Source organism: Bison bison, unplaced genomic scaffold (assembly GCF_000754665.1).
Source record: "Bison bison bison isolate TAMUID 2011002044 unplaced genomic scaffold, Bison_UMD1.0 scf7180017864290, whole genome shotgun sequence".
Lineage (NCBI taxonomy): Eukaryota > Metazoa > Chordata > Mammalia > Artiodactyla > Bovidae > Bison > Bison bison.
This window is the reverse complement of record NW_011494862.1, coordinates 2,522,600-2,545,487: the sequence shown is the minus strand read 5'-3', so window position 1 is coordinate 2,545,487 and position 22,888 is coordinate 2,522,600. Positions and strand designations below refer to the sequence as shown.

Here is a 22,888-nt window from a genome sequence, read left to right as displayed (position 1 = left end):
CATCGATACACTTTATTTATAGTTTGCACCTGGCTGCTTCAGCCCTGCAGGCCCACACGCAGCCTTATCTTAGAACAATGGAGTAGCTGTGACCCTGAAAAGACACCTCCACCATGAAGGGCTTACACGGAGCTTCTTGAACAACCTCACATGACCCTCTCCTCACTCAGAAAGGATCACTGGCAGCCTATGCCTTCATGGGATCTGAAACCAGTGGGCTCTTATTTCTCCAACACAGAGAATAATGTCGCATATTCCATTTTGTACAACCATGTCTCTCGTTTGAGACCTACATCCTTTTACTTACATCAAAGACACATCTATCCTTTGTCAATGCCTACTGGCCACTCTCCACGAACCACTCTCCCTTTTGAAACCATCACACAAGTGATTCTAAAAATAATGTTCACAGGCTAAGATCGACACCTAAAAAAGTGAAATTATACATACCTATGTCCAGCAATGTGAATGAGAATGGAAATGAAGAAGCACTCCCAAGACTATTGATAGCAGTAACCTTGACTGTGTAACTAGATTCAAGTGATTCAGGGGTTAGGTTGATTCCAAGGTCCAAATGATCACAATAGTGATCATTACATTGCTTTTGCCAAGTTAAATTTTTTGGTCCATTTAACCTGTAAATGAAAGATGCTTGTGTTTAGCAAGACAATTTATGTACTATTGCCTCTTTTTAGCACAAAGAAACAAAATGTTCAAGTATCTAAAATTCTTGACATGTTTTATTAGGGGTTATACTATGGGAATACTGTATTCTGCAGTCATAGGACCACAGTTCACCCCTCTTTTTTTTTTTTTTTTTGATAGGACTGAAATGCTTGACATTCATATGGATGAGTAATGATCTCTACACTGCGTGCATGCATGCCCAGTCGCTTCAGTCATCTCCGACTTTTCGTGACTCCACGGACTGCAGCCTGCCAGGCTCCTCTGTCCATGAGATTTTCCCAGCAAGAATACTAGAGTGGGTTGCCATTTCCTCCTCCAGGGGATCTTCCTGACCCAGGTATCAAACCTGCATCTCCTGCTTGGCAGGTGAATTCTTTTTTTTTTTTTTTTAATAATTTTATTTATTTTTGTTTGTGCTGGGTCCTTGTGGCTGCATGCAGACTTTCTCTAGTTACAGTGAGCGAGGGCTACTCTTTGTTGCAGTATGCAGGCTTCTCATTGCAGTGGCTTCTCTTGTTGCAGAGCACAGGCTCTAGGGTGTGCGGCTTCCATAGCTGTGGCATGTGGCCTCAGTAGTTGCAGCTCATGGGCTCTAGAGCACAAACTCAATAGTTGTGGCACATGGGCTTAGTTGCTCTGAGACATGTGGGATCTTCCTGGACCAGGGATCGAACCTGTGTCTCCGGCACTGGTAGGCAGATTCTGTATCCACTGAATCATCAGGAAAGCCTTGAATCCCTAAATCGTGGCCGACCTGTTCACTCCTTAGGACAGAGTCAATCATCCAGAGGATCTATGGCCACCTTGGCATTTACTTCACAGAAGTGCCAGATCCAAGTACAGATCAGAATCCTAGGCCCCACTTCCTTTCCCCTATCTCCTTCTCACTTAGTCACAGCCCCACAGCTAGATCTCTGGATGGGATTACAGAATTAATTCCAAGGGAAAGAATTTCCCAGACTCTCTCTTTTTGTAAACGCTCAGGTCAGATTGTTGCTGTTGTTCAGTCACTAAGTCATGTCCAACTCTTTGTGACCCCGATGGACTGAAGCATGCCAGGCTTTCCTGTCCTTTACTATCTCCCAGAGTATGCTCAAACTCATGTCAATTGAGTCAGTGATACCATCCAACCATATGATCCTCTGTTGCCCCCTTCTCCTTCTGTCTCAATCTTTCCCAACATCAGGGTATTTTCTAGAGAGTTGGCTCTTCGCATCGGGTGGCCAAAGTATTGGAGTTTCAGCTTAAGCATCAGTCCTTCCAATGAATATTGACTGGCTTGATCTCCTTGCTGTCCAAGGGACTCTCAAGAGTCTTCTCCAGCACCGCAATTCAAAAGCATCAAGTTTTTAGTGCTCCACCTTCTTTATGGTCCAACTCTCACATCTTTACATGACTACTGGAAAAACCATAGCTTTGACAATGTGGACCTTTGTTGGCAAAGTAATGTCTCTGCTTTTTCATACACTGTATAGGTTGGTCATAGCTTTTCTTCCAAGGAGCAAGTGTCTTTTAAAAGGTGCTTTAAAAAGAAAATCCTCCAGGGCTAATGGAAAGCTACCACAAAAAAGAGTCTATTTATAAACCATGACCTAAGATTCCACAACTGCAAAAGAGAGAAGTTTAACCCTAGAGAGAAGCCAGTTTAACCCTATACAGCAGGGCAGAGTATCCATAACGTGGGCCTTGGATGCCCTGAAGAGATCTGAGTCAGTCCTCAGGCCTAAGACATAAGTTCTCACACTTTTAGATGAATGAACCAGTTTTACCTGATGAACACTAGAATTTTTTTTTTAAGTATCTAAGTATCTGGAGGTGTTTACTGCTTCTCCTCTCAGTAAAATTATCACTGTTAGATACTTCTAGATGTCATATAAGAGAAGACCTATCAAAAAGCTGCAAATACAGTCTTACTCACTGTAAAGTGTATGCAGTGTACAGGTGGGTGTCTCGCCCTCTGTGCCAGGTGCAGGTCACAGTTCCACGTTCTCCCTTCTGTACACAAGATAAGTTTCGAGGCTGTTCTGGAACAACTTTTTAAAAAAAGAATAGAACTACCTATTTTAATCAGCACACGTGTGATATTTCAATTACATTATTGTTATTTGCCAACAAGATAACAATACTTCCCCTATGTCTCCCATACCCAGATGAGCTGGGAGCTATTTCAAATCCCATCACATTCAAATGTGCCTCCTAGGCATGAATTTGTTCTAATAACAATTGTAATAATAATGGATATGGATCAAACACTTACTCTTACTATATGCCAAGTCTACACTAAGTATTTTATGAGTGGTTTTCTCAATTGGACATTATAGCAGCTACATCAAGTACATACTATTATTATCTTCATTTTATCAAAGAGGACACTGAAAGATGAAGTATCTTGCCCAACATTACAAAACTATGAAGTGATGGAATCAGGGCTCCAGCCCAGGAGTGGCTGACTTGAGTTCAAGCCTTTCACCATCATATTCTACTATTTTCCCTGACAAGTGAACATTCAGTGCTAGTTCCAATACCCTGGGTGATGATGAGTTTACGTTTTTAGAATGAAGCTCATTCAAATACTAGAAACTTATAAAAATTAGGGTCTTTCTTTCTCCATTGACTTGAAATTTATTGCCAAGGCACATCTATCCATTGGCCCTAGTCATGTCTTCCTGGGATGTACCACCTAAATCTAATTTCTGTAGCATCACCTGAAGCACTTAATGAATATTTATAAATTAATTCTTTATGTACACAGACATTGAAAACCTTCCATGGACCAGGCAGCATTAGGTGTGGAAATGCAGAAGTGTACAAGGTAGGCATGGCCCTTTCTATCATAAGGTGTGTATTTTTAAATGAAGCCACTTCATAGTCAAAGACAGAACTTTAATCCCCACTGCTACTCTTACTCACAGCAGTACATGGTATCATCAATTTCTGTTTGTCTAGGGTGGGAGCTTCTGCATTAAATCAGGTCACATCTTGACATTTCTCACTGCCAGCTATAGGCCAAGCTGGTGATTGCTGGTCCACCTGCTTTCCAGCTTCCAAAACTGTGTTGCTGTGTCTCCCCTCTCATTCTTTTTGTCCTTTAGGGTTTGTGCCTCTAGAAAACTTTCTTTACTGCATCTTGGCTTTATTTCAGGGGGAATGAAAGTAAATACATGTGTACAAACCACCATCATTTCTCAGTGCTTCATAGGGTCTTCTGATGACCAAATGAGATAGAGATAATATACCTGACACTTTTGCATAATGAAAAAGTTAGTCTCACTTTCACCTTTACTCCTAAAAGTTTGCAGCACCTCTCATTTTAAAGACCATAGCTTTTACTCAAAATCAAATCAACTTATTAAATGTGAGTTCCCTGGACCATGAAATCAAGGTGTCTACTTCAGGCTGGGACATGGTTTGAGCAGAGACTGTCTGTCCCAGGATAAACCAGACCTAATTCTCTTCAATATAAATGTATAATAGCTGAAGCTAAGAAAACGTCAGAAATCAAAGCCTCTGAAGTGAAAATTGTTTACCATGTAATTATTATTTGTATTATGTAAATATTATTTGCATTGTTATGTGTATTCTTATTATTTTTTAAAGCCCTACTTACTATATGAAATAAAGTCTTAAAAAATAGCGTTCAGAAGTATCAACAGCTAAGCATATATTGAAAACAACTAAGTATCATCTACTGTCTTTCATTTATTTCCTAGGTTGTCCAAATAAGTTGTGGCCCAATCCTCTGAGGTTAAGTAGAGCCCTGGTTGTTTAGTTACTGAACAATCTGGATGAGCTCTGAGCAGCAAAGCAGCACAAGCCCAGAACGGGGCCAGAAAGAAGAGGCTTCAAGGCCATCTACCCATTCCCAATCCTGAAGAACCAGTCACTTTTATGACATGTCTACTTGGGGTATGCAATGTTACTCTGGACTACCACTTATCACAAAAGAGAAAATGGGCTGCTCAGTCCATCACCAGATAGAATTAAACTCACTGCACCAGGTGAAACCAACATTCATTGTGTCTTTTCTTGGAATGACTAGTCATACTCAGAAAAAGGTGTTGCTTCCAGTCAATTCTTTACCTCAAAAGTGCTAAACTTGTTCAAAGAGCAGCCATTTAATGGTGTGGTTATCACCTGAGCACGCTGCACAAGCAACATTCCAGCATCGCTGCCCAACTGAGCTACACCGGGGCAGATGTGCCTTACGATCTCCATAGATCTCCTGATGCTCTCAGTTGCCACAGGTGCATGCACAACCTCTGGATGAGTGGGGCTGTGGCACTTTCATGCATCTGAGCAAGGATAGGAAATGGAATGGAATGCCTTAAGGACATCTGCAAAGATACTGACTTCCAAGGCCATTGTTGGCTCCCTAAAAAACCCACCTGCAGCACTGTGAACAGTTGGACCTGACACCACGGGGCTGAGAATATCTGATACTAATATAGTATGTTGGTCTATAAGACGGTGAATTACCTGGATAAAATATTCAGGTGTTTGAAAGATAAGGGAGGTGAGGACAAATGGTGTTTTTAAGAAAAAATTTCATTTTGCCTATAACCAATACTTTATTTCTTCTCAAGCAAAACATGCTCAGCCATTCAGCATTCTACATACATGAAGAAAAGAGTAAGACCAAAGGAACTGCAAACCTAGTGCTCATCACTTAAGTGCCTCCTATGTACCTGGTTGGCTTCCCTGGCGGCTCAGATGGTAAAGCGTTTGCCTACAATGTGGGAGACCCAGGTTTGATCCCTGGGTTGGGAAGATCCCCTGGAGAAGGAAACGGCAACCCACTCCAGTATTCTTGCCTGGAAAATCCCATGGACGAAGGAGCCTGGTTGGCTACTGTCCATGGGGTTGCAAAGAGTCGGACACGACTGAGCAACTTCACTATCACTATCACTATGTACCTGGTCGGAGAAGGCAATGGCACCCCACTCCAGTACTCTTGCCTGGAAAATCCCATGGACAGAGGAGCCTGGTAGGCTGAAGTCCATGGGGTCGCTAAAAGTCGGACACAACTGAGCAACTTCACTTTCATGTGTTGGAGAAGGAAATGGCAACCCACTCCAGTGTTCTTGCCTGGAGAATCCCAGGGATGGGGGAGCCTCATGGGCTGCCGTCTATGGGGTTGCGCAGAGTCGGACACGACTGAAGTGACTTAGCAGCAGCAGCATGTACCTGGTGCTAGGTTAAGCACTTTGCATCCAAGGTGTCATCTAATCACCACAACCATCTTAGGAGGTAGGTGTTAGTATCTTCATCACACAGATGGAGAAACTGAGGCTGAGAGAACTGAAACTGTCTGAGTCCACTGCTAGTGGCTGGGTTGGGATTCAAAGCCCATGCTCCTTTTACTACATCACAGGCTGTCAGGACTGAGTGTACATAACCCATCAGAGCTGTGAACAGGAGTCCCTGTGCTGGAAGAGGGGTATGAGACCTAGTTTATGCCTCCACACCCCGAATGATTTGCTTAGATATGCTTGGTGTTCTGCTCAATTCTTGTGGTGGCCCTCTAAGAATTACTGCCTGGCACCAACCATGTCCTTATAGATCAGGGATCCTCAGTCTCCAGGATCTAATGCCTGATGCTCGGAGGTAGAGCTGATGTAATAATGATAGAAATAAAGTGCGTAGTAAATGCAATGTTTTTGAATCATCCTGAAACCAGCCCCCTACCATGGTCGTGGAAAAACTGTCCTCTGTGAAACTGGCCCCTGGCATCAAAAAGGTTGGGAGCTGCTGTTACAGGTCACAAAGAGGCTCCTATCTTTCCTGATAAGTCACACTGAGCTCTGTACCACTCTCGTTATGACAGGGACCCTGTCCGTGCATCTTAGTCAGCCAGCCTGCAGCAGCAATTCTTCCAACTTTCCACACACCTCTCACCTGCCAGTTTGGAGCTTCCCGGGAACCAGAGAGGCACAGCGTGCCCTGGGATGGCTCAGGGCCTTTGCGTGTTCACTGGCTTGCAAGGCTGGGCCTTCACGGCTGCAGACTGCAAGCTGCAGGAAGGTGTGCTGCTGGCTCACCCTGTGCACTGTGGCTCAGGTTGCAGACGCCAACTCTGACATCTTAGTTCTTACCCCTGGCGGCGGCATGGAGAGACCCATAGTGCAAGCTAGCAGTGCGGGGGAGTTGGTGCTCTGTGGGTGAACTTTGACCTAAACCAGATAGTTCTCTCTTTCACCTGTCACTCTATTGCCATATGTTCTTTCTGGGGATGTCCCTAGTTACCAAGCAACCAGCTGTATCTTCTGGTGATGCCGTGGCCAGGTCAGTAACTTAACCACCTCATGTCTGCTCCACTTTTTCCCTGGTTCACTCCCTTACTCTTGCTTCCCTGGAACCAGACAACTCCTCTCCCATTCTGAAGTCTTAGCACATCAGTTTTGTCTCAGGCAGCTTTCTAGAAAACCCAGGGAAAGATACTAAGTATGATGATCGTTCTCTCTTAATGTCTGCTCAGTATAATAATCAGTGGTCAGGAGTGAAGTGGATGGAAGAACTATTTTTTTTTTTTACATTAAGTCAGAGAGGGGAGAAGTGTTCAGCCTTGTGTATCAGCCTGGACTGCACAAGTCGAGAGACATCTCTTCTTTTTAGGAGGCTGTGGCTTTGAAAAAACTCTTGTAAGTCAAGAAGGCATGTAGATTCAGATGCAGAAAGCCTTTTTCCTGATTTTGGAGTCCAAGGGCAACAGGTAAATGGTCTTAATGGCCAAAAAGAGGAGAGAAAGGGGTGGGGGGAGGGGAAGGATAGAAAGGAGAGGGGAGAAGAGGAAAGGTGAAGAGAAGAGAAGAGAGGAAAGGAGAGATTTACTAAATGAGATCCCAGTTCTGTTGATTTCTGGACTTAACACATTGAGGTGCTCATGTTACTAGGAAGATTAAATATATCCTTAAAGTGGGAGAAGAAAGAACACTGTCCTCTATTTGGATTTCTGCTTAATACATGCCAAATACCAGAAGATCACCAGTCTTCGGGAACTCAGGATGGACTACTCACCCCCGACGGAGATCTCTGCCCCACATATTCGAATCTCGTCACTGCTGCTGCAGGCCAGCTTGCAGACAAACAGGGTTGTGCCCAGGGGAAGACCTTTGACTTGAGAACTGAGGGAGTGACCATGCTGAACATAAATTCTTCTGTCGAACTTGTAGAGGATTAACTTGTTGAAACTGGAGGATGGCAAGCAGCCTTGTTTGGGCTTCAAAGAGCAGGAAATGTTGACAGCTGATCCTAATGAAATGACATGGGACGGCTGCACAGTCACATCCCCTCTCTTGCACACATCTGCAGCAAGATACAAACGCAAAAGATGAGTCGGCACATAAGAAACCTATATCAGTTGGAAGGTCTGTGTAAATTTCCCAAAGCTGGATAAAACAAACCCTATCAAATCATGGAAATACACATAAGCTACGTTGCTCTGGCTCTATTGATGAAGCACAGTGAGGACAGAAGGCAACTATATTAAAGTCTAACTGTATCTGAATTAAAGTATACATTCTTTTCAAAACAGTAATACTATAACCAGAACTATAAATAGGAAAGTGGTGAGAAAATAGGGTTGGAAGGACATTCAGGAACACAGTTCTAGGAAAAACCAATCTCTCTTATATGCAAATTATTCACCAAACTACAAAAAAGTACTTCCCAGAATAAATCACATTTGTTTCCCTGCCCTTTTATGACTTATAACACTTACTTCAATACTCATACCAAAATGATTAAAAAGCTATCACAAATGCTTAAAAGGCTACTACAAATGTTAAAGGGCACATTTGGGAATAATCCCCTCTCTTGCTATATTAGGGGTATAAAGTATGTGTAATCCATAGCATTATTTTATAATAAACAGAAAATATTTAGGGGCTCTGGTATGTTTGTAGTGGGAATCAGGGATGGAAATTAGGTCTTACTATGGTATTCCTCCAAGATGTAAGACCCTAGGTAGGATGAACCACTCCCAATACGGCTAATACTAAAGTACACAAAAGTATTTTTCTTTTAAAAAGAGTTCTCCATATTATTTTCCTTATGCCAGATCCCACAATAAACTCTTAAAGAGAGATCATTCTTACTCTCCAGGTGGTTCTGTATATGTAAATACAACAGCTAATTGCGAATTAGCAGTTTTGGTAGTATTCAGTAACTGCTGATGAAAAAAAACCCCTTATAGATCCACCCTGAATTTTTAGATATGATATAAAGTCTCCACTGAAAGTCTTTTTTTGTTAATTGTAAAATTGCTTGGATCAACTACCATAAACAAATTGGTAAAAAGTTACTTAAGTCAAATAAAGGAAATATTAAATATTTATTTTAAATGAAAAGTTTCCATTTTTATTTTCAGAAATAAATCTCTTTTCTCTCTCTTACTTTTATGTTTGTTTTTTGTTTCTTTGATCCTAATGGGTTAGAAAGTAAAAAATAAGATGCCAATAAAAAAAGCAAAGAAAATGACAGCCATTATTTTCTTTTTTAGCAGAGCTGAATCCATCCATGAATACTCTTTGTTAAAATTCATTCATGATTTTTAAAACATCCATTCATGATTCCTAGCCTGGTTACCTAGTCACTTTCTTAAGAGGAAAAGATATCACTGGAGTTTCAATCATTAATATAATGAAATAAAATACATATTAGTAACATACTTAGAACCAAACTTATCCACTTAAACTTGACCGATTGCTTTAAAAAGACCAACTATCAGAACATTTACCGCAAATGCATATTTCATCTGTAACTGATAATTTAAATCAAAAATTCCTCTGAAGATTAGATTACAGAAATATCTTACCTATTTTTGCCTTAACTAACAGCAACATGATGATAAAAATAAGTGCCAGTGAGCACCCGCCAACTGTATGTGCCATGAACAGTCAATTCTGGAATACACCTCTGTATGTTTCCTTGTAAAAGAAGACAAATTCATTCATGTTAAATACATTCAGAAAATACCACAACCAAAACAGTTCAGAGGGCTTAAAATGCTCCTTTAATTTACTCTGTGTTGTTAAGAGACTTTCTAAAAAATGATGTTTAAAACCAATAAACTAAAAATCTTAGCCACCTCTAACCCTCATGTCATTTAAGCTTCTTGGGGTCAGCAAAGAGTAAGCGAAGAGATCTGACCTATGGAGTCCTTTAGAACTGGGTTTAAATACTTTGAGCCTATGGGCAAGTTACTTAATCTGAGATTCAGTCTCACCCAAAGCTTTTTCCTTCCAAACAAGTCTGCGTCATCAGAGTCAAATGTACTAGTGTTAAAATTCCAAGAGTAGTGAGAATTTCTGATCTAGTCATGTGCTCCTGGAAGTAACAGGAGATTAAAAAGTGGTTCATAACCACTACTACCCCACACACTCCAGAACTCAGTAAAAGACTGATTTTCTTGGCAGTAAGAAAAGAATTCCAAGGGTTCCAAGGGGGCTGTTTGGGTTTTCCATAAGTTCATTTTTACTTGTTTGCTTGTTTATTCATTATTTATTTAGTTTACTGAATATTTTTATCTTAAATGATTTGGAAAATGCAAGTTGGTGATTTCTGTTTGTTTCCAAATATAAACCTAAGGAATGGCTCTAGCAAATTCTCTAAATTCTATCAAAAGTGGGCCAGAAATTCAAGAAGCAGGCTGAAAAGCTGTGTGATGCTGGGCTGTTGGCAACCAGCCAATGTCCACCTCTTATTCCCATGCCCAGAAATGTGCCAGAATACCACTGGAGAGCCTCAGAAAAGTTCACTTATTCATTCAACAGTGATGGTTACCTTTCATCTGCCAGGTGCGGTGTTCAGTGCTAGAGATACTACAGTCCTGCTCTAGCTGGCTTCCTGGAAACTATCCCCTAGCTTTTTTGACTCCTGTATTTAGCATCTTTTCAATAGCCTTTTCTGGTGGCTCATCCTTTTTCTCCTGACTTGAAAGTCTTGGAGGACCTCAGCACTCAAGACATTTTCTTTTTCTCTATTTCTACTCTTTCCTGAGGGGTTTCATCTGGTCTCTTGGCTCTCAACACCATCTGTAAGCTAGACTCTCAGATACTTATCTTCAGCTCAGACACTGCACTGAGTGCCAGTCTCCTATGTCTGTCTCCTTGGCATCACTTCTCAGATGTGACTACTCCATATTAACATGTTCAAATTGAACTTTGGTCTCCTTTCTCCAAACTGGTTCTTTCTCTAGCCCTTTCTACCTCCGTGAATAAAATTTTTATCCTGTGAATTGCTAAAAAGAACCTAGCTGTCCTTCTTCATTGCACCCTCTCATACCCCACAGCCAAATCACCATTGCTACTGCTAAATCACTTTAGTCGTGTCCGACTCTGTGCAACCCCGTAGACGGGAGCCCACCAGGCTCCCCCGTCCCTGGGATTCTCCAGGCAAGAACACTGGAGTGGGTTGCCATTTTCTTCTCCAATGCATGAAAGTGAAAAGTGAAAGTGAAGTCACTCAGTTGTGTCCGACCCTCAACGACCCCATGGACTGCAGCCTTCCAGGCTCCTCCATCCATGGGATTTTCCAGGCAAGAGTACTGGAGTGGGGTGCCATTGCCTTCTCCGTTAAGTCCTGTCAATTTTACCTCCTGAATATATCACAGATCAGTCCTTTCACCGTCCTCACCCCAGTCCAAACCTCAGTTGTCATCTCCCCGCCAGATGACTGCAGGAGCTCCTTAATGTGTCTCTCTAGTCCATCCCTGCCCCTTTCTAAGTCATTTTCACATAGCTGACTACCTTAGAAACATAAATTGGATTATGTTCCCTGCTTGGTATCATCTCTATTTAAAACCCATCAGTGGATCCCCCTGCTGTTAGAAAAAAAATCCCAAATTACCATACATTACTCTCTCAGCCACTGGCTGGCTTCACGTCTCCTGTCTTGCCACCATGATTTGCTCTTTTTTTTTTTTGCCTTGCTGTTCTGCTTCATTCACATTGGCCTTCAGATTGTTCCTTGAACAAGACATGCCCTCTGCTGCTCCGGGAACCTTGTACTTTTCATTTCCTCTGCTAGAATCCTCTTCCCCTGGCTCTTAGTGGCTGACTGACTTACATCCTTCAGATCTCAGATCATGTGTCACTTCCTCAGAGAGCCCCTCTCTGACCACTCAGCCAAAGTGGTCTTGCCCAGTTCCTTTCTACACATCACCTTACTTACATCATCAAACAATCTCCTGTTTTGATTGCTTATCAGTCATCTACCTTTCTGTTAGAATTTAAGCCACCACAAGAGCTGGAACATTGACTGTCTTGCTCGCTGCTGTATGTGAGCACTTGGGCATGGAAAAGAAAGGCCTTATAAGCATTGAAAGAAAGAAGGGAAGGAGGGAGGGAGGGGGGAAGGAATATGAGTTACAGAAAATCCCCTATAAACATCCCTGTGGGCCCTGTGGAGCATAGTGCTCCACCAAAGATGTCCATGCTCTAATCCACAGAACCTGTGAATAAATACATTGTGTTACATGACAAAGGGATTTTGGAGATGTGATTAAAGTTAGGGACCCTGAGGTACGGTGATTACCCTGGATACCCAAGTGAAAATCTGCTAGTCTCTTAGTCATGTCTGACTCTTTGTGACCCCATGGACTGTTGCCCACCAGGCTCCTCTGTCCATGGGATTCTCCAGGCAAGAATACTGGAGTGGGTTGCCATTCCTTTCTCCAGGGGATCTTCCTGACCCAGGGACTGAACCCAGATCTCCTACATTGCCGGCAGATTCTTTACTATCTGAGCCACCCACAAGGGCCCAATCTAATTGTATGAGTCCTTAAAAGTGGATGAGGGGGGCGAAGAATTGGTCAGAGAGCCATGATGTGAGGACTGTGGCTGCTGCCTTTGAAGATGGAGAAAGGGGCTGTGGGCCAAAAAACATGGTCGCCTCTGAACTCTGGAGATGAATCTCAGTTTGCAGAAAATATAACATGTATTCTCTGGGCCTCAGTTTAAAATGTCTGAAAAACACTGACCTAAATTGAAATCTGACAGTTCAGCTCTCTCTAAATCATAAAGGCCAAGGTCATAGCATTCAGTGGCTTCTGTGACTGGTAATTCCTGTGGTCATCACCAGCTACATCCTCCACTACTGACACTATTGCCTAGCAACACTGAGCTGCTCCTGGTTCCCCCACACATCCCATGCCACTTCATGCTTCTGTGTCTTTGTTCATGGTATTCTCCTACCTTTCCACTGTTCTTGGACTCCCTAAGTCTTCCTCATGTATCCCAACTCAGCTCAGACACTTTTTATTCTGTCATTTACTCGATAAATAAGAATTTAGCAATTGCCAGGTGCCAAGGACTTGAGAGTGGAGAACAAGACAGAGTTTCAGCTTGCATGGAGCCAATATTTTGGAGTAGGTAGACAAAAAGTAAATAAATAACAAACAGATACATTCAGATAACAACAAAAGATTAAGAGAGGCTAAGGGGAGAGAGTCCCTGGGGAGCAGAGAAGCTGGACAATGAAGGCCTTTCTAGGAGGTGAAACTTGAGCTGCGATCAGCACAGGCCAGGTGAAGGCTCAGAAAGACTTTTCCTGGCAAAATAAATATTGAGTGCAAAGCCTGAAGGCAGAGGAACGGGCTTGCTATGGTTGAGGCACAGAAATAAGGTCAGAGTAGCTGGGGAAAGTAACTGTGTGCAGAGTCATATGAAATGAAATTGTATAAGGCAGGAGCCAGATCTGCCATGGATTTGTTTGCCATGGAAAGGAGCCTGGATTTTACTCTCCAATCAATGGGAAACCACTGTGCATAATTAGTGGTTTTATTTATTTAGCTGGGTTTTAGTTAGGGAGAAACAAGATACGAATTATATAAAACATACACACAAATACAAAAGCAAACAGAAAAACTAGTCTTGGCTCCATGTATGGAGGCTGGAGTAGAAGCAAGTGGACCAGTTAGGAAGCCAACTGGGAACACCTAGGTAGGCAATCCTGGTGATGTGGACCAGAGGGATAGCAGCAGAGATGGAAAGAAGTAGCCAGATCTTACAAGCCTTACTGATGTCTTTTGGTCAGACTGTATCTTGTATACTACTTGTATCTTCATATCATTCTGGCATCCTCCTATCTTAGCACCTGCCATAGTAAGTAGAACTAATTTCTTCAGGTATCTGCCTGTCTCTTCCATTATCTTGCAAGCTCCTCATGGGCAGAAGCCACAGTTTGTGGCACATAGAAGACATGTGCTGGCAAATTCCCTGGTGGTCCAGTGGTTAAGACTCTAGCCTTCCAATGCAAGGGGCACAATTTGATCCCTGGTGGAGGAACTAAGAGTCATGTCACATAGCAAAAAAATAAAAAAAAGTATTTAGGACCAACATTGTCCACATCCAGATAGTGATGTTCAAAAATAAAAGACACATGCTGAACTGAATGAAATTTAAATGGTTTTTCTGTTTTTTGCTTCTAGTTAGTTTAAAATGACTACAGTACGTTAAAACTACATTACATCTCATTTTGCTACCTTTTGTTGTAGCTATCTTAGTTCAGTTTAAAATTAGTTTTCATTAAACTTTGGAATATTCTGGCATAAAGGAAATAATGGATTGAACTAGAAGATAACTGAATGAACAGATATACAGGGATTAGAGGTTTCTGCTTCCTAACTGCAAAGGGTGTCCACAGTGTATTATTTTTCAATGTGCATTGCAACTTATGAAGTTATAACATTCTCCGAATAGTAAAATATTAGTTGGTTATAATAAGAATTTTTTAAATGTACATATGTATATGAAATATATATATATACACCTACATATGAAATAGGCAAAATAGAGGATTTGAGTTTACATAGTACACTGATCCAAACACAAATATGCTTATTTTCTCTGAATGACCAGGTAAAACAATTTCTTCATTTATAAGAAACAACCCCAAAGACCTTCAAGTAAATGAGGTATCTTCCAATAAAATGAAACCTTCTATCAACTGTAAACATCCTTCATACAGTCTGCCTGGAGGGTCGATATTAAAACTACAACTCTGTCTTGAATCAGAAAATCAAAGTGTGCTGTCATTGACTCATCACTCAAGTGGTGACAGTTTCCACACAATGAAAACAACGTCTCAGTGAGTGAGGCAGGGACCAGCCAGAAATACAGTCACTGGCAGGAGGGCAGAGAAAGAATTCCCCCTCCATGAGCCTTTCTTTCCCCACTGCTCCAGGAAGAAGCACAAAATAAGCATATTCAAAATCATATTTGACTAGGCTAGGAAAAACTCTCATCAAGGGTGGTAATTTCATGTAGGCAGGAACTCTTCCTACTTCCACACTACTTTTTTTCTGTAGTGCCATAGTAAGCTCAAGGAGCAGCATGGTATGGTGGAAAAGAAAAAGGCTAGAGAGTCTCAGTTCCACTGTGTGCTGTTAACTGTCAGGGTGCCATTTACTCATTCATGCCAAGAGTACAGGGATACCTACGTAGACCAAGTTACTGGGAGGATGAATATGTCCATGGCATGGACTCCTAAGAATATCCAGCACAGGGTAGGCACTCCACTGAGACTAGCTCCCCCATTTCCTTCTGGATCCAGGTTTTGCCTTTCTTTTCTAAATCGCTTATGACTTTCAACGTACTTGAATTATATGTTTTGTTAGACTAGGTAAAAGGTCATGTGTTAGTTAATCTTAACCCTGGCTTTCATAGAATTTAAGAACTCAGAGGAAGAAGGAACCTCAAAGATTAGCTAATAATAACCATGCCCTACTGCTCCCCTCCCCTCCCAACAGCTGACATTTGAGTCTGGGCCACCACAGAACAAGAAAGTGATTGTTTTGAATGTGCATGAAGGCTGTCTGCCTTACAAATACAGACCATTAATTACCCAGTTGATTTGCTGAGGCAGGGTACAAAATCCTTCTCTTCTGCTGGCAAAGTAATGGGCAGGTCCTATGTCTTACTGGTGGCAAATCAGCATATAAAGACAACACTTTGGAAGTCATATATTCTACATTCCTCATTTTATAGGTAGATAAACTGAGCCCTAAAGAAAGGAAGCAACTTGCCAAAGGTCACATTAATAGCAGAATCCAGATCAGAATGATGGTCTTATAATTTCTAATCCAACATTACTTCTTGCAGCTGCAATTGCTTCTGATCAGTAGCAATAGTAGCAGCATAAAACTAGAACTAGAACTAATATGAACAATGCTCTTAGTACTAATAGGAATTTGTTTGTTGATCTCTTATTATGGTCATTGCACATTACATCCAGTCTTTAGGATACCCATCTAGTAAAGCACTTACAGTGCCTAATGCTTTAGTGTTCAGAAGGTTGAATCACCTACTTCCCTCAAACAAAGATCAAATGACAAAACCTAGTGTATGCACAATATGTATCCATTTCTAATGACCTATTCCACTGTAAGGATAGAAAAGGAAAAGTCCACCAAATAGCTAACTTGAAACTCAGCCTTTGGAGCCAAACTTCTCCTCCTCAAGCCTTTCACAAGTGATGTTATGAAAAAGAGTTCCTTACCCAAAGCATCATCTCCATTTTGCTTCTAAGACTACTATTTGTTGAAAAGTCTAACAAGCCATAATATGGACAAATCCTGGCCCACAAGTCCTAGATTATCAAATCAGCCCGTTCATAATGTCATGTCAGATGGTGTAATGCAGGTACGGTCAGCTGTGTCTGACTCTGTGACCCAATGGACTGTAGCCCTCCAGGCTCCTCTATCCATGGGATTTCCCAGGCAATAATACTGGAATGGATTGTCATTTCCTCTTCCAGGGGATCTTTCCAATTCATGGATGAAACCCATGTCTTCTGAGTCTTCTGTATTCAGTTCAGTTCAGTTTAGTCGCTCAGTCATGTCCGACACCCTGAGACCCCATGAATCGCAGCACGCCAGGCCTCTGTCCATCACCAACTCCCGGAGTTCACTCAGACTCAACGTCCATCGAGTCAGCGATGCCATCCAGCCATCTCATCCTCTGTTGTCTCTTTCTCCTCCTGCCCCCAATCCCTCCCAGCATCAGAGTCTTTTCCAATGAGTCAACTCTTCGCATGAGGTGGCCAAAGTACTGGAGTTTCAGCTTCAGCATCATTCCTTCCAAAGAAATCCCAGGGCTGATCTCTTTCAGAATGGACTGGTTGGATCTCCTTGCAGTCCATGGGACTCTTAAGAGTCTTCTTCAACACCACAGTTCAAAAGCATCAATTCTTCGGCACTCAGCCTTCTTCACAGTCCAACTCTCACATCCATAATGACCACTGGAAAAACCATAGCCTTAACTAGATGGACCTTTGTTGGCAAAGTAATGTCTCTGCTTTTTAATATGCTGTCTAGGTTGCTCATAACTTTTCTTCCAAGGAGTAAGCGTCTTTTAATTTCATGGCTGCAGTCACCATATGCAGTGATTTTGGAGTCCCCAAAAATAAAGTCTGACACTGTTTCCACTGTTTCCCCATCTATTTCCCATAAAGTGATGGGACCAGATGCCATGATCTTCATTTTCTGAATGTTGAACTTTAAGCCAACTTTTTCACTCTCCACTTTCACTTTCATCAAGAGGCTTTTTAGTTCCTCTTCACTTTCTGCCATAAGGGTGGTGTCATCTGCATATCTGAGGTTATTGATATTTCTCCCGGCAATCTTGATTCCAGCTTGTGCTTCTTCAGGCAGATTCTTTATCACTGTGCCACCTGGAAATGCCAGATGGCTTAAAGGGGAAGGAAAGTAACCATGTCAACCCCCTCTGCTTTTTCTTCTTTTTAACCAACAGTTCCAACCGCCATTACATGAGCCAAATTGGACACACACCTGTTTTTCTTTCTCATGCAGCTGCTGACACTCTCTTGAACTTTGGCTTATCTCACCAGTAAGCATCTGTAGTCCTAATTTTACCCATGTACAGGAACTTTCTACTTTTGCTTTCTTCTCTTGAATTCAAGGGTTCCTTCCGCCCCCTTTTTTTTAAATTTCAGAGTGTTTTCTCCTTTCCCTCTTTATGATTTTTTTTAATCATTTGCCTTAACAAAGATCTCCTTTGCTTTTCTCCCTTCTTTCCTATTTTTCTAGAATGTTCTATTTCTCAGTCCTATTTGTTTCATTTCCACTTCAGATATATCACACTGGACATAACAGGCAGGCTCCAGACATGTTGTGTGTAAACAAATTACATTTAAAACTTATTAGGGAATCTTATCAGGACCCAACTGCAGAATCATGTGTACTGTGAACTGCCTTATAAATTGAACAATCACTCCTACAATAGAGAAATAAAAAGGAAATAAAAGAATAAGACATGACATGGATGGAGTCTTGAAAACACAAGGTACTTTCAAATCAACTGGTGTTATTTGCAATGTTTTTTATTTCTTCGTTTAACTCCACAAGGCTACAATTTTCAAGGCACTTGTTCAATTAAGTTTCAACAATCCAACCTTCTCTATTTTCACTCTCTGCATACTTCAAGAGTTATAAATAAAAGAAGCCATCTTTTCTTGGAGAGGATGGTATTCTGAAAACAGCATGGTGTGTGGGGCCAGAGGACCATCCTGGCGCTGGGTGCCATCCTGGTTTTTCCACTTCTATTTGTGTCATTGCAAGTAACTTTGAAAAATGGCAATCCATATTTATTGAGAAAATTAAATCTCTCTCTCTCTTAACTTTTCTTCATTAGTTTATTGGAAAGGTCTCTCCTTGGACACATTCAACCTTGAAGTCTCTATTTGTGGGCAATGGCATGGGAGTGGCAGGCTTATCCTTGGATCTTGTAACATCTTGGCAAGTTTTGTAACATCAATCCCTGAGTGTTTCCTGAGTGCTATGAGGCATTAAAAACATTAAAACACATTATGATTACTTTGTTCTAATAGTTTTCTAGGAATTTCACAATTATCTTAATATCATTGGAGGCACTCTGGGTCGGGGCTGGGGGGACTAAACAATACAATACTCCTCAAGGCTTCTTCTATAAACTAATAATTCAGCCCAAATGTATGCACTAACAACCTCATGTTTCAGCATCTCTGCCTGATGTTTTACTTAATATTTTCCTTTTCTTCTGCATATTACTGCAAAAGAGATGTAAATTAAGATTCTAGTCTTAATAATCTTTTATAGGCATTTACTTAGCAATTTACCAAAATGCAGAGTTTTTAATATTTGCTTTCCTACTAAATAGTTAACTATTGGTATTTCTATTCTACAAGTGGAGAAATCTGCAAGTTGATCACAATAATAAGAAAAACAAGAAGTAAATTCAGAATTAGATAAATTAGAACTACCTTCCATGCTTGAGTTTCCTCAATTATAAAATAAAAATAGCACCTACTTTACAGGATTATTGTGGGAGTTAAATGAGAAGCTCTTAGCAAAAGTGCCTGGTATATAGCAAGAGCTCAGTAAATATTATCATCCATTATTATTCTTATTATAAGAAAAAAGATAATATCACTTACTTATCAAGGACATTGTTAGAATCAAGTTAGACAGTCTTGCTTTTTGACCTCTCTCTTGGCCCATTTATCTGGCTTACCACTGAAGGATTAGTTTGATTAAAACTAGATACTATTCCTGCTACATAAAAGGTGATTTTATGCCACCTATCATTTATGACAAAGTGGCTCAGCCATAAAGAATCCATCTGCAATGCAGGAGGTGCGGATTCAATCCCTGGGTCGGGAAGATCCCCTAGTGAAGGAAATGGCAACCCACTCCAGCTTTCTTGGCTGGGAAATCCCATGGACAGAGGAGCCTGGTGGGCTATAGTCCCCAGGGTCGTAAAAGAGTCAGGCACAACTTTGCGACTGAGCATGCACACAGTTTTAACTTGAGGACAGGAACTGAGACTTACATTTCTTTATATTTATTACAACGATGAGCTGCTGCTGCTGCTGCTGCTGCTGCTAGGTCACTTCAGTTGTGTCTGATTCTGTGTGACCCCATAGACGGCAGCCCACCAGGCTCCCCCGTCCATGGGATTTTCCAGGCAAGAGTACTGGAGTGGGGTGCCATTGCCTTCTCCGACAATGATGAGCACAATGTCTTGAACATAACAGATTTTCAATACATACTTAAAAAACATTTTTACCATTAGCAAAGAGCACCGCTATGTTCCAAGGACAAAGGAAATTGGACAAGGCTTCGTTGGGATTTGGCTTTCTTTCTTTGGGATTTAGCCTACATACATGTACATGCAGAAGTTAAGAGCAGTGTTGCAAGTGTAATTGCAAAGATGACAAATAACTGGCCAAAGAACAAAGCAGGTACAACAACAACAAAAAGTCCACAATTGAGAAATGACTACATTTCTACATTTCTACAACATCTACTGTATTTATAGGATTTTTCTCCCATAAAAATCTCATATGTGCTTTAGAATTTTTCTACACTGTAACTCAATTCTAATGCAGGAAAGATTCAGATCAGATCAGTCTCTCAGTCGTGTCCGACTGTTTGCGACCCCATGAATCACAGCACACCAGGCCTCCCTGTCCATCACCAACTCCCAGAGTTCACTGAGACTCGTGTCCATTGAGTCAGTGATGCCATCCAGCCATCTCATCCTCTGTCATCCCTTCTCCTCCTGCCCCCAATCCCTCCCAGCATCAGAGTCTACGCTTGCTAAAATTTGGGGATTTATGTAAGCATCATGACATTCAAAAAACATGATACATGATAAAAGAATGTTGCAAATTCTTTACCAGTCTTCTGTGCTCAAGAAAGTGACAGTAATGAGTTGAGAATTTCATATAAAAATGGAGGGGAAGAGTGTCAGCTCTCAGCCACTAAGGTCCTTTTAGTTATATGCTGGCCACAGAAATAGGGCACTGTACCATTCGTTGCTAATGGGAACTTGAATCTAATGTTTGTTTACCAAGTGGAAGTGGATATAATGTTCTGAGTCAGAGGTGCAAAGGCAAGAAGCACAGAGTCTGGAGCCAGAAATCTGTAACCCACTATCTGTGTGAAAGTTTCCACATCTGTAAAATGGGAATACTTATAACTGGTTCACTGGGTTTTTAAAGAGTTACACAGTATAACAATGATACCCAAGGGCCAAGTACATAGTAAGTGCTCAATGATTTTTATTCACATGGGACATACACGGAAGGGATTATAACACACCTTTAGAGTTTTAAAAAAGGCTAAAGTCTAATTTTGCCCTGTTCTTTAGACTATACCATGGAAAAAACTCTTTGCATGGGTTTGGATTGCTGTTCATAAAACTGAGATCTAATCATAGGGATACATAATCTTTTTCAAAGCTTTTATTTAGTGCCCTTCAACCAGGTGAAAAGGGCCTCCCTAAAGAGACATCTCAGATGAGAGAAGAGTCTGGCCAGGCGGCTGGTCCCAAAGCATTCTGCTAGTGACTGGCCAGGTGGGGACTTTGGGTCTACAGAGGCCCCAGACAAGTGCGGAGAAAAGGAGAATTCACCCCTATGCAAGACCAAGTTAAGATTCCTCAATATCTTAATCACAGAAGGTCTGCTTTCGGGCCCCGAGTCACTCCCGTGGGCCTTGTCCAAGGCTAGAGGGGTGCCCGCTGCCCTTTCCACAAGCCACCCGCGCATCCTCCACTGAGCACGCCCACCCATTCAACAAGCTCAGTGGAGGATGAATCTGAGCGCCCCCTCCCCTCCATCTGACCCCCTACCCCAACCCGGCACCCTCCTGCGAATAGCCCGCCAGGACCTTGGTTAGAAGGGGTCGTCCCCTAACCCCCCTCCACGGGAGAAGCGAGGCACGCAACCCTGGGGTCTCTGGTGCCCCGACCCCACCCAGCCCCGGTCACTCACCGCGCGCGTCGCCTGCCCGCGGCTCCGCTGCGGGGCGGCACGGAGCCGGTGGACGGGGTGCTGTGGGGCGCACGTGCCGCGCCGGCCGAGTGCGCTCCCGGCGTCCCGGTGCCGGCGCCTACCCCGCCGCCAGCCCGGGTGTGGGTGCTCCAGCGCTGGGGCGCGCGGGGACGTGAGGCGGGCGGGGCCCGGGCAGTGGCGGTGGCTGGGACCTTCGGCTGAGGGAAGGCAACTGCGCGGTCAGCGGTGGAAGCCGGCCGGGTTCCTCCCGGCGAGCTGTGTCCGTGTGTCCCAGAGCAAGGTAATTACCGCTCCACACCTCTGGTTCCCCTTCGGTACACGAGGGTCGGAAAGCCCGGCTCATCAGCCTGAGCGAGGGCTCACCGGGTTGGGCAGGTAAAGTAAGCGCCAGGGTGTGAAAAGCACCACAGAATCGTGTTCTTGCCACAGGAAAGCGGCACTTCGTTGACACTCTTTAGAGAACTTTCCTCAGAGATGTTCTTCCTCTGTGTTTGCCCAGCGCTTACGACACCGCGGTTTCCAAACGGGGCTGTGTGAAAGACTGGATGTAGGAAGAAAATACTAGAAATTTCATTGGTGTTTGGTAACTAAAAAGTAAGGGAAAATGTATATTTAATAGTTGGCATGACCCCGACCCTAAATGGTCCCATGTTCCATATATATATATTTTTAAACACTTATTTATTTATTTGGCTAAATAAATAAATTTGGCGGACTGTTAGTTGGGCCATGTGGAATCTAATTCCCCCTTCAAGAATCGGACCGGGCCCCCTACAGTGGGTACCGGGAGTCTTAGCCACTGGACCATCAGGAAAATCCCATGTTCCATATGTTGTAAGTGGGGTTCTGAGGGAGGAGGGGAAACTGCCCAAAATGCAGAGGGGATGACAGAGGTGACTTTACTTATGACAATATTTCATTGAATCTAGGAATTCAACTGTAAGACTGTTTTTTTATATACTAGGAAGAAATAAAAAGAACTGTCACATAAAACTTATGACATAATGCTTCCTTGTCACTTAGAATATTTGTAATTACACTCTTATTTTAAAAACACCCCTTTTAGGCTGATTAGACATATGTGTTTATTATCTGTCACTCTTGCTCATTCAAAAAGAAAAAAATTAATTTGTTTAAAATAGTCTTTAGATACCTTCACATTCAGTGATCATACTCCTGATCACTTTTGGGGTTTCACCTGATATCATCCTCTGTGATATGAGTGTTGATATTGATATCATATCAACATATGATATCTGTGTTGTGATATAAGAAAGCTGCATTTCTTACAAGAACGTCCCACTGTTACCCCTGGGATGTTCTTCCCTTCCTCTGAAACCAGTCCAAGGCTCACTAAGCATGTGCAAAGTTAACTACCTCACCATATTGTTTGGGTGGTAGGCATAAG

General features: G+C 42.3%; 1 protein-coding gene across 5 annotated transcripts in view; it reads right to left on the bottom strand.

Moving 5' to 3' along the window:
• The window catches only part of IL12RB2 (interleukin 12 receptor, beta 2), an 87,181-nt gene extending 65,647 nt beyond the window's left edge, over positions 1-21,534 (bottom strand). For 3 of the 5 annotated variants that reach the window (XM_010850297.1, XM_010850299.1, XM_010850300.1), the window contains exons 1-4: positions 9,500-11,038; positions 7,702-7,989; positions 2,606-2,720; positions 451-635 (exon numbers count right to left, since the gene is read on the bottom strand). In XM_010850297.1, coding sequence (XP_010848599.1) covers positions 451-635; positions 2,606-2,720; positions 7,702-7,989; positions 9,500-9,575 — 664 coding nt within the window. In that variant the 5' untranslated portion in view covers positions 9,576-11,038. Of the gene's footprint in view, positions 1-450; positions 636-2,605; positions 2,721-7,701; positions 7,990-9,499; positions 11,039-21,459 lie in introns of those variants that run through there. The other 2 variants (XM_010850298.1, XM_010850301.1) reach the window with 2 other exon arrangements.
• Positions 21,535-22,888: the final 1,354 nt, after the last annotated feature.